The sequence below is a fragment of the Homarus americanus genome, unplaced genomic scaffold, assembly GCF_018991925.1.
Source record: "Homarus americanus isolate GMGI-L3 unplaced genomic scaffold, GMGI_Hamer_2.0 scaffold32871, whole genome shotgun sequence".
NCBI lineage: Eukaryota > Metazoa > Arthropoda > Malacostraca > Decapoda > Nephropidae > Homarus > Homarus americanus.
In genome coordinates, this window is record NW_024748870.1 from 2,326,432 (window position 1) to 2,342,212 (window position 15,781).

Sequence of the window (15,781 nt, forward strand, 5' to 3'; positions counted from 1 at the left end):
GGACCCTCCCAAGGACGGGAGCGCTTCCAGGGGCCGTCACAGGGGCTGTGGCACCCCTGGGGACTCTTCCAGTGACAGTGGCGTCCCAGGATTCCTCTGAGGGACATCGGTGCCTCCAGGGGCCCTTTAAGGGACGATGGCGCTCCCAGGGGCCTTGCCAGAGGCGGTGGTACCACTAGGGACACTCACAGGGTCAGCAATGGCCCAGGGGCCCTCCCAGGCACGTCAGCGTTCTTAGGAGTCCTGGAAGGGGCGTTGGCGTCTCCTGGGGCCTTGCCAGAGGCGGTGGCGCCATCAGGGACATTCAAAGGGCCATCGGTGGCTCAGGGGCCCTCCCAGGCTCGTCAGCAGCCCCACGGGTTTTGCAAGGGGCGTTGGCATCCCTTGGGGCCTTGCCAGAGACGGTGGGGCCCTCAGAGGCCTTACCAGGTGCGCTGGCGCCACCAGGGGCTCTCCCTGGGACAGCAGTGCTCCCAGGGGGCCTTTTAGGGACGGCAGCGCCGTGAGGGACCCTCCCAGGCACCTTGTCAGCGACCATACCCTGGGACGGGAATGCTTCCAGGGCCTGTGCCAGGTGGTGTTAGAATATCCTAAAGGCTCTACTAGGGATATTGGCGCTCTCAAGGGCCCACCCAAAACGGCCCTTCCGGCGCCGCCGTCCCTGGGAGGGCTCCTGAGGCGCTGCTGTCACTGGGAGAGTCAATGGGGGCACCGCCATCTCTGGGAGGACCCCTGGGAGCGTCCTGGCCAGCGCTACTGCACTTGGCAGGGCCCCTGCAGGCGCTGCTGTTCCTGGGAGAGCGGCAATGTCCCTGGAAAAGCCTCTAGGGGTGCCACCGCCCATGGCACAGGCCTTGGGAGAGCTCCCGTCCCTGGGAGGATCCCTGCAAGCGCTCCCGTCCCCGGGACGGCACAGGGTTGCAGTAGTTTTTGTGCTACTTAGAGCTCTGGGAGAAGCAGCATTAAATAAATACACCGCCGCTCTTCACATTTCCAGTATCTTTGCATTCTGAAGAAGGTAATAGAGAATAATAGCAACAGGAAAACATAAATTGAGGTGTTGTGCTGAATAACTGCTCTCTGCTCCTATTGGCTGTAATTTGGTGGGTTAAAAGTGATTGGTGGACTATTTTTTAACCCACCAAATTACAGCCAATAGGAGCAGAGAGTAGTCAGTCAGCACAACACCCCAACTTATGTTTTCCTGTTGATATTATTCTCCATTTCCTTCTTCAGAGTGCAAAGATACTGGAAATGTGATGGGCGGGCGGTGAATTTATTTAAAATTGCTTCTCTCAGAGCTCTAAATTGTGCAAAAGCTACTGCAACCAGGGCCCCTCCCAGGGACTGGAGTGCTTGCAGGGACCCTCCCTGCTCCTATTTGCTGTAATTTTGCGGGTTAAGAGAATAGTCCACCAATCACAGTTAAGTAAGGGACTGCTGGAAGTATGTAATATATATGATACGACGGACAAGCATGCCATAGGGCCCCTGCAGACTCTTGATACGGTCCCTGGGGTCGGCGCTTTCCGTGGAAGCTCTGATGTCTATGACATAGCCTCTGGGAGTACCACCGCTCCTGAGAGGGCCCCTGGGAGCACCGTTGTCCCTGGGAGAGCCCCTGCGGGCGCCTCCGACCCTGGCAGGGCCCCAGTGAGCGCCGCTGTACTTGAGAGAGCCCCTGGGGGCGCCTCAGACCCTGGCAGGGCCCCTGTGAGCGCCGATGTCCTTGAGAGAGCCCCTGTGGGATCTAACTTCTCGGGCAAGGCCCATGGAGGCACTGCCGTCCCTGCAAGGGTCCCTGGGAGTGAGTCTGCCCCAGGAAGATCCCCTGAGGACGCCAGCGCCCCTGGCAAAGCCCCTGAGGGCGCCACCACCCTTTGCAAGGCCCCTGGGGGCGCCGACGTCATTGGGAGGGCCTCTTGGTCGCCGATTTCCCTGGGAGAGTCCCTGGGGGCGCCGCCGTCCCTTGGAAAGCCTCTGAGAGCACTCCCATCCCTAGGAGGGCCCAGGGTTGCAGTAGTTTTTGTGCTATTTAGAGCTCTGGGAGAAGTAGCGTTAAATAAATACACCGCCGCCCATCACATTTTCCAGTATCTTTCCATTCTGAAGAAGGAAATGGAGAAAAATATCAACAGGAAAACATAAGTTGAGGTGTTGTGCTGAATGATTGCTCTCTGCTCCTATTGGCTGTAATTTGGTGGGTTAACTGTGATTGGTGGACTATTTTTTAACCCACCAAATTACAGCCAATAGGAGCAGAGAGCAGTCAGTCAACCCTATATAACATGTTCATGCAACTTCTTCAGAATACTGGACCTGAAATTGCCTCTCCCAGGAGCTCTAAAACAATCTCACTTCTACAACCAGGGAGCCTCCAGAGACTGGGGGTGCTGAGAAACCTCCCAAGGACGGGAGGGCTTGCAGGGGCCCTCCCAGGGACTGTGGCACCCCTGGGAACTCTTCCAGTGACAGTGGCGTACCAGGAGTCCTTTGAGGGACATCGGCGCCTCCAGGGGCCCTTGAAGGGGCCTTGGCGCCCCCAGGGGCTTTGCCAGATGCGGTAACACCACCAGGGACACTCACTGTGCCACCAGTGGCCCAGGGGCCCTCCCAGGCATGTGAGCGCCTTTAGGGGTCCTGGAAAGGGCATTGGCGTCCCCTGGGGCCTTGCCAGAGATGGTGGGGCCCTCAGTGACACTCATAGGGCCATCAGTGTCTCAGGTGCCCTCCCAGGCATGTCAGCACCCCCAGGGTTCCTGCAAGAGGCGTTGGCGTCCCTTGGGGCGTTGGCTTCCACTGGGGCCTTGCCAGAGACGGTGGGGCCCTCAGAGGCCTTACCAGGGTCGCTGGCGCCACCAGGGGCTCTCCCTGGGACAGTAGTGCTCCCAGGGGGCCTTCGATGGAAGGCACCGCCCTCAGGGACCCTTCCAGGCACCTTGCCAAGGACACCTATCCAGGGACGTGAGGGCTTGCAGGGGCCCTCCCAGCGGCTGTGGCACTCTTGGGGACTCTTCCAGTGACAGTGGCGTCTCAGCAGTCCTTTGAGGGACATCAGCGCCTCCAGGGGCCCTTCAAGGGGCCTTGGTGCCCCCAGGGGCCTTGCCAGATGCGGTGACACCACCAGGGACTCTCACAGTGCCAGCGGTGGCCCAGGGGCCCTCCCAGGCACGTGATCGCTTTTAGGGGTCCTGGAAGGGGCGTTGGCGTCCCCGGGGGCCTTGCCAGAGACGGTGGCGCAATAAGAGACACTCACAGGGCCATCGGTGGCCCAGGGCCCCTCCCAGGCACGTCAGCACCCCCAGGGGTTTTGCAAGGGGCGTTGGCGTCCCCTGGAGCTTTGCCAGAGACGGTGGGGCCCTCAGAGGCCTTACGAGGGGCGCAGGTGCCACCAAGGGTTCTCCCTGGGACAGCAGTGCTCCCAGTGGGCCTTCTAGGGAAGGCAGTGCCCTCAGGGACCCTCCGAGGCACCTTGCCAGGGATCCTACCCACCGACGGGAACGCTTCCAGGGGCGGTGCCAGGGGTGGTAGCATATCCTAAAGGCTCTACTAGGGATATTGGCACTCTCAAGGGCCCACCGAAAACCGCCCTTCTGGCGCCGCATTCCCTGGGAGGGCCCCTCTGGCGCTGCTGTCACTGAGAGAGTCAATGGGGGCACCGCCATCTCTGGGAGGACCCCTGGGAGCGTCCTGACCAGCGCTACTGTCCTTGGCAGGGCCCCTGCAGGCGCTGCTGTTCCTGGGAGAGTGCCAATGTCCCTGGAAGAGCCTCTAGGGGTGCCACCGCCCATGGCACAGGCCCTGGGAGAGCTCCCGTCCCTAGGAGGGCCAAGGGTTGCAGTAGTTTTTGTGCTAATTAGAGCTCTGGTAGAAGCAGCGTTAAATAAATACACCACCGCCCATCACATTTCCAGTAACATTGCATTCTGAACAAGGTAATGGAGAATAATATCAACAGGAAAACATAAGTTGAGGTGTTGTGCTGAATGACTGCTCTCTGCTCCTATTGGCTCTAATTTGGTGGGTTAACTGTGATTGGTGGACTATTTTTTAACCCACCAAATTACAGCCAATAGGAGCAGAGAGCAGTCACTCAGCATAACACCCCAACTTATGTTTTCCTGTTGATATTATTCTCCATTACCTTCTTCAGAATGCAAAGATACTGGAAATGTGAAGAGCGGCGGTGTATTTATTTAAAATTGCTTCTCCCAGAGCTCTAAATAGTGGAAAAGCTACTGCAACCAGGGGCCCTTCCAGGGACTGAAGTGCTTGCAGGGACCTTCCCAAGGACAGGAGCGCTTGCAGGGGCTCTCCCAGGGGCTGTGGCACCCATGGGGACTCTTCCAGTGACAGTGGATATTGGCGCTCTCAAGGGCTCCCCCAAAACGGCCCTTCTGGCGCCGCCGTGCCTTGGAGGGCTCCTGAGGCGCTGCTGTAACTGGGAGAGTCAATGGGGGCACCGCCATCTCTGGGAGGACCCCTGGGAGCGTCCTGGCCAGCGCTACTGCCCTTGGCAGAGCCCCTGCAGGCGCTGCGGTTCCTGGGAGAGTGCCAATGTCCCTGGAAGAGCCTCTAGGGGTGCCACAGCGCATGGCACAGGTCCTGGGAAAGCTCCCGTCAGAGGGAGGATCTCTGCAAGCGCTCCTGTCCCTGGGAGGGCCCAGGATTGCAATAGTTCTTATGCTACTTAGAGCTCTGGGAGAAGCAGCGTTAAATAAATACACCGCCAATCACATTTCCAGTATCATCGTATTCTGAAGAAGGTAATGGAGAATAATATCAATAGGAAAACATAAGTTGAGGTGTTGTGCTGAATGATTGCTCTCGGCTCCTATTGGCTGTAATTTGGTGGGTTAACTGTGATTGGTGGACTATTTTTTAACCCACCAAATTACAGCCAATCGGAGCAGAGAACAGACAGTCAGCACAACACCTCAACTTATGTTTTCCTGTTGATATTATTCTCCATTTCCTTCTTCAGAGTGCAAAGATACTGGAAATATGATGGGCGGCAGTGTATTTATTTAAAATTGCTTCTCCCAGAGCTCTAAATAGTGCAAAAGCTACTGCAACCAGGGGCCCTCCCAGGGACTAGAGTGCTTGCAGGAAACCTCCCAAGGACGGGAGGGCTTGCAGGGGCCCTCCCAGGGACTGTGGCACCCCTGGGAACTCTTCCAGTGACAGTGGCGTACCAGGAGTCCTTTGAGGGACATCGGCGCCTCCAGGGGCCCTTGAAGGGGCCTTGGCGCCCCCAGGGGCTTTGCCAGATGCGGTAACACCACCAGGGACACTCACTGTGCCACCAGTGGCCCAGGGGCCCTCCCAGGCATGTGAGCGCCTTTAGGGGTCCTGGAAAGGGCATTGGCGTCCCCTGGGGCCTTGCCAGAGATGGTGGGGCCCTCAGTGACACTCATAGGGCCATCAGTGTCTCAGGTGCCCTCCCAGGCATGTCAGCACCCCCAGGGTTCCTGCAAGAGGCGTTGGCGTCCCTTGGGGCGTTGGCTTCCACTGGGGCCTTGCCAGAGACGGTGGGGCCCTCAGAGGCCTTACCAGGGTCGCTGGCGCCACCAGGGGCTCTCCCTGGGACAGTAGTGCTCCCAGGGGGCCTTCGATGGAAGGCACCGCCCTCAGGGACCCTTCCAGGCACCTTGCCAAGGACACCTATCCAGGGACGTGAGGGCTTGCAGGGGCCCTCCCAGCGGCTGTGGCACTCTTGGGGACTCTTCCAGTGACAGTGGCGTCTCAGGAGTCCTTTGAGGGACATCAGCGCCTCCAGGGGCCCTTCAAGGGGCCTTGGTGCCCCCAGGGGCCTTGCCAGATGCGGTGACACCACCAGGGACTCTCACAGTGCCAGCGGTGGCCCAGGGGCCCTCCCAGGCACGTGATCGCTTTTAGGGGTCCTGGAAGGGGCGTTGGCGTCCCCGGGGGCCTTGCCAGAGACGGTGGCGCAATAAGAGACACTCACAGGGCCATCGGTGGCCCAGGGCCCCTCCCAGGCACGTCAGCACCCCCAGGGGTTTTGCAAGGGGCGTTGGCGTCCCCTGGAGCTTTGCCAGAGACGGTGGGGCCCTCAGAGGCCTTACGAGGGGCGCAGGTGCCACCAAGGGTTCTCCCTGGGACAGCAGTGCTCCCAGTGGGCCTTCTAGGGAAGGCAGTGCCCTCAGGGACCCTCCGAGGCACCTTGCCAGGGATCCTACCCACCGACGGGAACGCTTCCAGGGGCGGTGCCAGGGGTGGTAGCATATCCTAAAGGCTCTACTAGGGATATTGGCACTCTCAAGGGCCCACCGAAAACCGCCCTTCTGGCGCCGCATTCCCTGGGAGGGCCCCTCTGGCGCTGCTGTCACTGAGAGAGTCAATGGGGGCACCGCCATCTCTGGGAGGACCCCTGGGAGCGTCCTGACCAGCGCTACTGTCCTTGGCAGGGCCCCTGCAGGCGCTGCTGTTCCTGGGAGAGTGCCAATGTCCCTGGAAGAGCCTCTAGGGGTGCCACCGCCCATGGCACAGGCCCTGGGAGAGCTCCCGTCCCTAGGAGGGCCAAGGGTTGCAGTAGTTTTTGTGCTAATTAGAGCTCTGGTAGAAGCAGCGTTAAATAAATACACCACCGCCCATCACATTTCCAGTAACATTGCATTCTGAACAAGGTAATGGAGAATAATATCAACAGGAAAACATAAGTTGAGGTGTTGTGCTGAATGACTGCTCTCTGCTCCTATTGGCTCTAATTTGGTGGGTTAACTGTGATTGGTGGACTATTTTTTAACCCACCAAATTACAGCCAATAGGAGCAGAGAGCAGTCACTCAGCATAACACCCCAACTTATGTTTTCCTGTTGATATTATTCTCCAGAAAGATACTGAAATGTGTAATTGAAGCCCCAGAGCCTAAATCAGTGGAAGCCATCAGGGCCTCTCTCCCAGGACTGAAGTGCTTGCAGGGACCTTCCCAAGGACAGGAGCGCTTGCAGGGGCTCTCCCAGGGGCTGTGGCACCCATGGGGACTCTTCCAGTGACAGTGGATATTGGCGCTCTCAAGGGCTCCCCCAAAACGGCCCTTCTGGCGCCGCCGTGCCTGGGAGGGCTCCTGAGGCGCTGCTGTAGCTGGGAGAGTCAATGGGGGCACCGCCATCTCTGGGAGGACCCCTGGGAGCGTCCTGGCCAGCGCTACTGCCCTTGGCAGAGCCCCTGCAGGCGCTGCGGTTCCTGGGAGAGTGCCAATGTCCCTGGAAGAGCCTCTAGGTGTGCCACAGCGCATGGCACAGGTCCTGGGAAAGCTCCCGTCAGAGGGAGGATCTCTGCAAGCGCTCCTGTCCCTGGGAGGGCCCAGGATTGCAGTAGTTCTTATGCTACTTAGAGCTCTGGGAGAAGCAGCGTTAAATAAATACACCGCCAATCACATTTCCAGTATCATCGCATTCTGAAGAAGGTAATGGAGAATAATATCAATAGGAAAACATAAGTTGAGGTGTTGTGCTGAATGATTGCTCTCGGCTCCTATTGGCTGTAATTTGGTGGGTTAACTGTGATTGGTGGACTATTTTTTAACCCACCAAATTACAGCCAATCGGAGCAGAGAACAGACAGTCAGCACAACACCTCAACTTATGTTTTCCTGTTGATATTATTCTCCATTTCCTTCTTCAGAGTGCAAAGATACTGGAAATATGATGGGCGGCAGTGTATTTATTTAAAATTGCTTCTCCCAGAGCTCTAAATAGTGCAAAAGCTACTGCAACCAGGGGCCCTCCCAGGGACTAGAGTGCTTGCAGGAAACCTCCCAAGGACGGGAGGGCTTGCAGGGGCCCTCCCAGGGACTGTGGCACCCCTGGGAACTCTTCCAGTGACAGTGGCGTACCAGGAGTCCTTTGAGGGACATCGGCGCCTCCAGGGGCCCTTGAAGGGGCCTTGGCGCCCCCAGGGACTTTGCCAGATGCGGTAACACCACCAGGGACACTCACTGTGCCACCAGTGGCCCAGGGGCCCTCCCAGGCATGTGAGCGCCTTTAGGGGTCCTGGAAAGGGCATTGGCGTCCCCTGGGGCCTTGCCAGAGATGGTGGGGCCCTCAGTGACACTCATAGGGCCATCAGTGTCTCAGGTGCCCTCCCAGGCATGTCAGCACCCCCAGGGTTCCTGCAAGAGGCGTTGGCGTCCCTTGGGGCGTTGGCTTCCACTGGGGCCTTGCCAGAGACGGTGGGGCCCTCAGAGGCCTTACCAGGGTCGCTGGCGCCACCAGGGGCTCTCCCTGGGACAGTAGTGCTCCCAGGGGGCCTTCGATGGAAGGCACCGCCCTCAGGGACCCTTCCAGGCACCTTGCCAAGGACACCTATCCAGGGACGTGAGGGCTTGCAGGGGCCCTCCCAGCGGCTGTGGCACTCTTGGGGACTCTTCCAGTGACAGTGGCGTCTCAGGAGTCCTTTGAGGGACATCAGCGCCTCCAGGGGCCCTTCAAGGGGCCTTGGTGCCCCCAGGGGCCTTGCCAGATGCGGTGACACCACCAGGGACTCTCACAGTGCCAGCGGTGGCCCAGGGGCCCTCCCAGGCACGTGATCGCTTTTAGGGGTCCTGGAAGGGGCGTTGGCGTCCCCGGGGGCCTTGCCAGAGACGGTGGCGCAATAAGAGACACTCACAGGGCCATCGGTGGCCCAGGGCCCCTCCCAGGCACGTCAGCACCCCCAGGGGTTTTGCAAGGGGCGTTGGCGTCCCCTGGAGCTTTGCCAGAGACGGTGGGGCCCTCAGAGGCCTTACGAGGGCGGAAACACCATGGTTCTCCTGGGACAGAAAAAGTGTTCCCCAGGCCTCTAGGAAGGCAGCCTCAGATTCTCCGAGGCACCTTGCCAGGGATCCTACCCACCGACGGGAACGCTTCCAGGGGCGGTGCCAGGGGTGGTAGCATATCCTAAAGGCTCTACTAGGGATATTGGCACTCTCAAGGGCCCACCGAAAACCGCCCTTCTGGCGCCGCATTCCCTGGGAGGGCCCCTCTGGCGCTGCTGTCACTGAGAGAGTCAATGGGGGCACCGCCATCTCTGGGAGGACCCCTGGGAGCGTCCTGACCAGCGCTACTGTCCTTGGCAGGGCCCCTGCAGGCGCTGCTGTTCCTGGGAGAGTGCCAATGTCCCTGGAAGAGCCTCTAGGGGTGCCACCGCCCATGGCACAGGCCCTGGGAGAGCTCCCGTCCCTAGGAGGGCCAAGGGTTGCAGTAGTTTTTATCACATTTATTGCATTCTGAAATAGTTGAGGTGTTGTGCTGAATGATTGCTCTCTGCTCCTATTGGCTGTAATTTGGTGGGTTAACTGTGATTGGTGGACTATTTTTTAACCCACCAAATTACAGCCAATCGGAGCAGAGAGCAGACAGTCAGCACAACACCTCAACTTATGTTTTCCTGTTGATATTATTCTCCATTTCCTTCTTCAGAGTGCAAAGATACTGGAAATATGATGGGCGGCGGTGTATTTATTTAAAATTGCTTCTCCCAGAGCTCTAAATAGTGTAAAAGCTACTGCAACCAGGGGCCCTCCCAGGGGCTGTGGAACCCCTGGGGACTCTTCCAGTGACAGTGGCGTCCCAGGAATCGTCTGAGGGACATCGGCGCCTCCAGGGGCCCTTCAAACGGCGGTGGTGCCCCCAGGGGCTTTGCCAGAAGCGGTGGCATCACCAGGGACACTCACAGGGCCAGCAGTGGCCCAGGAGCCCTCCCAGGTACGTCAGCGTCTTTAGGGGTCCATGGAAGAGGCGTTGGCGTCCCCTGGGGCCTTGCCAGAGACGGTGGGGCCCTGACAGACAGTCACAGGGCCATCGGTGGCTCAGGGGCCCTCCCAGGCACGTCAGCACCCCTAGGGGTCCTACAAGGGGCGTTGGCGTCCCCTTGGGCGTTGGCGTCAGATGGGGCCTTGGCAGGGGCGGTGGCGCCTTCAGGGACACTCACAGGGCCATCGGGTGCTCAGGGGCCCTCCCAGGTACATCAGCACCACCAGGGGTTCTGCAAGGGGCGTTGGCGTCCCCTGAGGCTTTGCCAGAGACGGTGGGCCTTATCAGGGGCGCAGGCGCCACCAGGGGCTCTCCTTGGGACAGCAGTGCTCCCAGGGGATCTTCTAGGGACGGCAGCCCCCTCAAGGACCCTCCCAGCCACCTTACCAGGGACCCTTCCCAGAGACGGGAACGCTTCCAGGGGCTGTGCAAAAGGTGGTTGCATATCCTAAAGATTCTACTAGGGATATTGGCGCTCTGAAGGGTCCTCCCAAAACGGCCCTTCTAGCGCCGCCGTCTCTGGGAGTGCCCCTGGGGCGCTGCTGTCACTGGGAGAGTCAATGGGGGCACCGCCATCTCTGGGAGGACCCCTGGGAGCGTCCTGGCCAGAGCAACTGCCCTTGGCAGGGCCCCTCCAGGCGCTGCTGTTCCTGGGAGAGCACCAATGTCCCTGCAAGAGCCTCTAGGGGTGCAACCGCCCATGGCACAGACCCTGGGAGAGCTCCCGTCCCTGGGAGGATCCCTGCAAGCATTCCCATCCCTGGGAGAGCCCTGGTTGCAGTAGCTTTTGCAATATTTAGAGCTCTGGGAGAAGCAATTTTAAATAAATACACCGCCGCCCATCACATTTCCAGTATGTTTGCATTCTGAAGAAGGTAATAGAGAATAATATCAACAGGAAAACATAAGTTGGGGTGTTGTGCTGACTGACTGCTCTCTGCTCCTATTGGCTGTAATTTGGTGGGTTAAAAAATAGTCCACCAATCACAGTTAACCCACCAAATTACAGCCAATAGGAGCAGAGAGCAGACATTCAGCACAACACCTCAACTTATGTTTTCCTGTTGATATTATTCTCTATTACCTTACTCAAATGCGATGATACTGGAAATGTGATGGGCGGCTGTGTATCTATTTAACGCTGCTTCTCCCAGAGCTCTAAATAGCACAAAAACTTCTGCAACCCTGGGCCCTCCTAGGGATGGGAGTGCTCTCAGAGGCTCCCCCAGGGACGGCGGCTCCCCCAGGGACTCTCCCAGGGAAATCGGCGCCCAAGAGGCCCTCCCAGTGACGTCGGCGCCCCCAGGGGCCTTGCAAAGGGTGGTGGTGCCCTCAGGGACCTTGCCAGAGGCAGTGGCGCCCTCAGGGGCTTTGCCAGGGGCGCTGGCGTCCTCAGGGGATCTTCCTGCGACAGACTCACTCCCAGGGGCCCTTGCAGGGACGGCAGTGCTTCCATGGGCCTTGCCCGAGAAGTTGGCGCTCCCAGGGGCTCTGTCAATGACATCGGCGCTCACAGGGGCCCTGCCAGGGACAGTGGTATACCAGGGGCCCTGCCAGGGTCGGAGGCGTCCACAGGGGTTCTCTCCGGGACAAGGTGCTCGCAGGGGCCCTCTCAGGAGCGGTGGTGTCCCCAGAGGCTATGTCATAGACATCAGAGCTTCCAGGGAAAGCGCCGACCCCAGCGACCGTACCAAGGGTCTGCAGGGGCCCTATGGCATCCTTGTCCATCGTATCATATATATTACATACTTCCAGCAGTCCCTTACTTAACTGTGATTGGTGGACTATTCTCTTATCCCACCAAATTACAGCCAATAGGAACAGAGAGCAGTCAATCAGCACAACACCTCAACTTATGTTTTCCTGTTGATATCATTCTCCATTACCTTCTTCAGAATGCGATGATACTGGAAATGTGATGGGCGGTGGTGTATTTATTTAACGTTGCTTCTCCCAGATCTGTAAATAGAGCAAAACTACTGCAACCAGGGCCCTCCCAGGGACGGAAATGCTTGCAGGGATCCTCCCAGGGATGGGAGCTCTCACAGGGCCTGTGCCATGGGCAGTGGCACCCCTAGAGGCTCTTGCAGGGACATTGGTGCTCTCCCAGTAACAGCAGCGCCTGGAGGGGCCCTGCCAAGGGCAGTAGCGCTGGCCAGGACGCTCCCAGGGGTCCTCCCAGAGATGGCGGTGCCCCCATTGACTCATCCAGTGACAGGAGAGCCCCAGGGGCACTCCCAGGGACGTCAGCGCCTTTAGAGGTCCTGGAAGGGGCGTTGGCGTCCCCCGGGGCCTTGCCAGAGGCGATGGCGCCATCAGGGACACTTACAGGGCCATCAGTGGCTCAGGGGCCCTCCCAGGCACGTCAGCACCCCTCGGGGTTCTGCAAGAGGCTTTGGCGTCCCCTGGGGCCTTGCCAGGGACGGTGGGGCCCACAGAGGCATTACCATGGGCGCTGGCGCCACCAGGGGCTCTCCCTGGGACAGCAGTGCTCCCAGGGGGCCTTCTAGGGACGGCAGCGCCCTCAGGGACCCTCCTAGGCACCTTGCCAGGGACCCTACCCAGGGACGAGAACGCTTCCAGGGGCTGTGCCAGGGGTGGTAGCATATCCTAACGGCTCTACTAGGGATATTGGCGCTGTGAAGGGCCCTCCCAAAACGGCCCTTCTGGCGCCGCCATCCCTGGGAGGGCCCCTGGGGCGCTGCTGTCACTGGGCGAGTCAATGGGGGCACCGCCATCTGTGGGAGGACCCCTGGGATCGTCCTGGCCAGCGCTACTGTCCTTGGCAGGGCCCCTGCAGGCGCTGCTGTTCCTGGGAGAGTGCCAATGTCCCTGGAAAAGCCTCTAGGGGTGCCACCGCCCATGGCACAGGCCCTGGGAGAGCTCCCGTCCCTGGGAGGATCACTGCACGCGCTCCTGTCTCTGGGAGGGCCCATGGTTGCAGTAGTTTTTGTGCCACTTAGAGATCTGGGAGAAGCAGCGTTAAATAAATACACCACCGCCCATCACATTTCCAGTATCATCGCATTCTGAAGAAGGTAATGGAGAATAATATCAACAGGAAAACATAAGTTGAGGTGTTGTGCTGAATGACTGCTCTCTGCTCCTAATGGCTGTAATATGGTGGGTTAACTGTGATTGGTGGACTATTTTTTAACCCACCAAATTACAGCCAATAGGAGCAGAGAGCAGTCATTCAGCCAACACCCCAGCTTATGTTTTCCTGTTGATATTATTCTCTATTACCTTATTCAGAATGTAAAGATACTGGAAATGTGATGGGCGGCGGTGTATTTATTTAAAATTGCTTCTCCCAGAGCTCTAAATAGATGCAAAAGCTACTGCAACCAGGGGCCCTCCCAGGGACTGAAGTGCTTGGTGGGACCCTCCCAAGGACGGGAGCGCTTGCAGGGGCCCTCCCAGGGGCTGTGGCACCCCTGGGGACTCTTCCAGTGACAGTGGCATCCCAGGAGTCCTCTGAGGGACATAGGCGCCTACAGGGGCCCTTCAAGGGGCGGTGGCGCTCCCAGGGGCTTTGCCAGAAGCGGTGGCGCCACCAGGGACACTCATAGGGCCAGCGGTGGCCCAGGGGCCCTCATAGGCACGTCAGCGCCTTTAGGGGTCCTGGAAGGGGCGTTGGCGTCCTCTGGAGCCTTGCCAGAGACGGAGGGGCCCTCAGAGGCCTTACAAGGGGCGCTGGCGCCTCCAGGGGCTCTCCCTGGGACAGCAGTGCTCCCAGGGGGCCTTCTAGGGACGGCAGCGCCCTCAGGGACCCTCCCAGGAACCTTGCCAGGGACTGTACCCAGGGACTGGTGCGCTTCCAGGGGCTGTGCCAGGGGTGGTAGCATATCCTAAAGGCTCTACTAGTGATATTGGCACTCTCAAGGGCCCTACCAAAACGGCCCTTCTGGCGCTGCCGTCCCTGGGAGGGCCCCCGGGGCGCTGCTGTCACTGAGAGAGTCAATGGGGGCACCGCCATCTCTGGGAGGACCCCTGGGAGCGTCCTGGCCAGCGCTACTGTCCTTGGCAGGGCCCCTGCAGGCGCTGCTGTTCCTGGGAGAGTGCTAATGTCTCTGGAAGAGCCTCTAGGGGTGCCACCGCCCATGGCACAGGCCCTGGGAGAGCTCCCGTCCCTGGAGGATCCCTGCAACGCTCCCGTCCCTAGGAGGGCCAAGGGTTGCAGTAGTTTTTGTGCTACTTAGAGCTCTGGGAGAAGCAGCGTTAAAATACACCACCGCCCATCACATTTCCAGTATCATCGCATTCTGAAGAAGGGAATGGAGAATAATATCAACAGAAAAACATAAGTTGAGGTGTTGTGCTGACTGACTGCTCTCTGCTCCTATTAGCTGTAATTTGGTGGGTTAACTGTGATTGGTGGACTATTTTTTAACCCACCAAATTACAGCCAATAGGAGCAGAGAGCAGTCAGTCAGCACAACACCCCAACTTATGTTTTCCTGTTGATATTATTCTCCATTACCTTCTTCAGAATGCAAAGATACTGGAAATGTGATGGGCGGCGGTGTATTTATTTAAAATTGCTTCTCCCAGAGCTCTAAATAGTGCAAAAGCTACTGCAACCAGGGCCCCTCCCAGGGACTGGAGTAAGCAGGTGAACCTCCCAAGGACGGGGAGGGCTTGTGAGGGGCCTCCCAGGGACTGTGGCACCCCTGTAATTCTTCCAGTGACAGTGGCGTACCAGGAGTCCTTGAGGGACATCATGGCCTCCAGGGGCCTCTTTCAAGGCCTTGGCGCCCCCAGGGACTTTGCTATATGTTGTAACAATCACCAGGGACACTCACTGGGCCAGCAGGCCCAGGGGCACTCCCAGGGACGTCAGCGCCTTTAGAGGTCCTGGAAGGGGCGTTGGCGTCCCCCGGGGCCTTGCCAGAGGCGGTGGCACCATCAGGGACACTCACAGGGCCATCAGTGGCTCAGGGGCCCTCCCAGGCACGTCAGCACCCCTCGGGGTTCTGCAAGAGGCTTTGGCGTCCCCTGGGGCCTTGCCAGGGACGGTGGGGCCCACAGAGGCATTACCATGGGCGCTGGCGCCACCAGGGGCTCTCCCTGGGACAGCAGTGCTCCCAGGGGGCCTTCTAGGGACGGCAGCGCCCTCAGGGACCCTCCTAGGCACCTTGCCAGGGACCCTACCCAGGGACGAGAACGCTTCCAGGGGCTGTGCCAGGGGTGGTAGCATATCCTAACGGCTCTACTAGGGATATTGGCGCTGTGAAGGGCCCTCCCGAAACGGCCCTTCTGGCGCCGCCATCCCTGGGAGGGCCCCTGGGGCGCTGCTGTCACTGGGCGAGTCAATGGGGGCACCGCCATCTCTGGGAGGACCCCTGGGAGCGTCCTGGCCAGCGCTACTGTCCTTGGCAGGGCCCCTGCAGGCGCTGCTGTTCCTGGGAGAGTGCCAATGTTACTGGAAAAGCCTCTAGGGGTGCCACCGCCCATGGCACAGGCCCTGGGAGAGCTCCCATCCCTGGGAGTATCACTGCACGCGCTCCTGTCTCTGGGAGGGCCCATGGTTGCAGTAGTTTTTGTGCCACTTAGAGATCTGGGAGAAGCAGCGTTAAATAAATACACCACCGCCCATCACATTTCCAGTATCATCGCATTCTGAAGAAGGTAATGGAGAATAATATCAACAGGAAAACATAAGTTGAGGTGTTGTGCTGAATGACTGCTCTCTGCTCCTAATGGCTGTAATATGGTGGGTTAACTGTGATTGGTGGACTATTTTTTAACCCACCAAATTACAGCCAATAGGAGCAGAGAGCAGTCATTCAGCACAACACCCCAACTTATGTTTTCCTGTTGATATTATTCTCTATTACTTTCTTCAGAATGTAAAGATACTGGAAATGTGATGGGCGGCAGTGTATTTATTTAAAATTGCTTCTGCCAGAGCTCTAAATAGATGCAAAAGCTACTGCAACCAGGGGCCCTCCCAGGGACTGAAGTGCTTGCAAGGACCCTCCCAAGGACGGGAGCGCTTGCAGGGGCCCTCCCAGGGGCTGTGG

The 15,781-nt window shown here is 58.7% G+C and overlaps 2 protein-coding genes across 2 annotated transcripts; one reads left to right on the forward strand and one right to left on the reverse strand.

Annotated features, from left to right (window-relative positions):
• Positions 1-806: 806 nt before the first annotated feature.
• Positions 807-2,567, forward strand: LOC121853123 (skin secretory protein xP2-like). The gene is made up of 3 exons (XM_042347065.1): positions 807-917; positions 1,498-2,013; positions 2,310-2,567. The coding sequence occupies exons 1-3, from the start codon at positions 807-809 to the stop codon at positions 2,565-2,567; spliced, it is 885 nt and encodes a 294-aa protein (XP_042202999.1).
• A 9,524-nt stretch (positions 2,568-12,091) lies between these two features.
• On the reverse strand, positions 12,092-12,691 carry LOC121853125 (splicing factor 3B subunit 4-like). Its single transcript, XM_042347066.1, has one exon. The coding sequence runs from the start codon at positions 12,689-12,691 to the stop codon at positions 12,092-12,094; it is 600 nt and encodes a 199-aa protein (XP_042203000.1).
• Positions 12,692-15,781: the final 3,090 nt, after the last annotated feature.